The sequence below is a fragment of the Alligator sinensis genome, unplaced genomic scaffold (assembly GCF_000455745.1).
Source record: "Alligator sinensis unplaced genomic scaffold, ASM45574v1 scaffold859_1, whole genome shotgun sequence".
In the NCBI taxonomy this organism is placed as follows: domain Eukaryota; kingdom Metazoa; phylum Chordata; order Crocodylia; family Alligatoridae; genus Alligator; species Alligator sinensis.
In genome coordinates this window covers 393857-395071 of record NW_005842656.1, presented here as the reverse complement: position 1 = coordinate 395071, position 1215 = coordinate 393857, and the positions used below count along the sequence as shown (strand labels likewise).

The 1215-nt window shown below is 67.3% G+C and overlaps 1 protein-coding gene across 1 annotated transcript in view; it reads right to left on the bottom strand.

Annotated features, from left to right (window-relative positions):
- The window catches only part of EXOSC1 (exosome component 1), a 2301-nt gene that overhangs the window by 806 nt on the left and 280 nt on the right, over positions 1–1215 (bottom strand). Inside the window, exons 2-4 of the mRNA XM_006033746.1 lie at positions 715–803; positions 439–472; positions 65–115 (exon numbers count right to left, since the gene is read on the bottom strand). Coding sequence (XP_006033808.1) covers positions 65–115; positions 439–472; positions 715–803 — 174 coding nt within the window. The remainder of the gene's footprint in view (positions 1–64; positions 116–438; positions 473–714; positions 804–1215) is intronic.

Genomic DNA, 1215 nt, shown 5'->3' with positions numbered 1-1215 from the left:
CCCGGAGAGGGAAGTCCCACCAGGCCCTGTTGCCTCCTCGAACACCCCAGTGAGGGCAGGATACCACCTTAGCCAGGACGATGTCCCCTGGGCGGAAACTCTTGTAAACCTCCACCTGCCGCAGAGCATGGGCTGGTTAGGGGGTGGGGGAGGCCCCCGGCTCCTGGGGTGAGTACCAGGAGCCATGGGGGAGGCTGCTGAGCCCCAGGACCTGACAGCAGCCCCAGGCAGTCCAGGCCTCTACAGGAATAGACCCTCCACCCTTCACCGGCCCCCACCTCCCCCCAGAGGGATGCAAGCCATGGCTGGGACCCTCTGGGTCAGCGACACCCTTTTCCCCCCGGCCATCCCTGTGGCTGCGGTGAGAGGAGGGGGAGATGCTGGTACAAGCAGGTGCCAGTTGTCATACGCTGCCGGCACAGGCAGGACACCACTGACCTTGTCCCGCTCCGTGGCTCGGATGTCTTCTCTCCTGTAAGGGGAGACGGGGAGCTCAGCACTGGGAGTGCAGCCTGCTCCACCCCTAGAGCACTGGCAGCGCTGCCCGCCAGGGCTTGCCTGTGGGACCTCGCTGCAGGCCCCCGGGTGCACATGAGGCTGGGCCTGGGTGTGGGGGGAAGGAGAGATGGAGACCCCAGACCCGCCAAGCTGGGCCGGCTGCCTTGGAAGGGGCAGGGCAAGGGGTGGGGAGTCCTGACCCAGGCCAGGGCCTACCGGATGGTGCCGCGGAAAGCTGACTTGAGGGGCGTGGAGCCAACGTACAGGATGTGCACCTTGGCGAAGCGGGAGTTAATACTGCACACCTGCAGGGAGACAGGGCCCGGCCCACAGCTGGATCAGCAGAGCCTGGACTGTGGTGCAGGACCTGCCCCTGCACCAGTGCATCAGCCCAGCCCAGCCCAGCCACACATGGCACCACCACCCCATCGCCCATCAGCCTCTGGACCAGAGCGACCCAGCGTCCGGGCACTGGCAGAGAAGCCAGCTCTTCCCCAAGCCACCAGCTCCAGCAACCCCAGCTCCAGAGATGAAGGAGCCCAGCGTCCTTCCTGCCACCCCAGCCCTCCCAGCCACCAGTGGGAGTGGATGAGTTACCGCCCTGCGACTGGGAGCCCACAGCCCTGTGGCCGGCTACGGGGGCAGCCCTCGGTGGGGAGCAGGGGCTCCCCGGGACCCAGACGGATCCGGGGCTGAACCACACGGCGCCGGCACCAG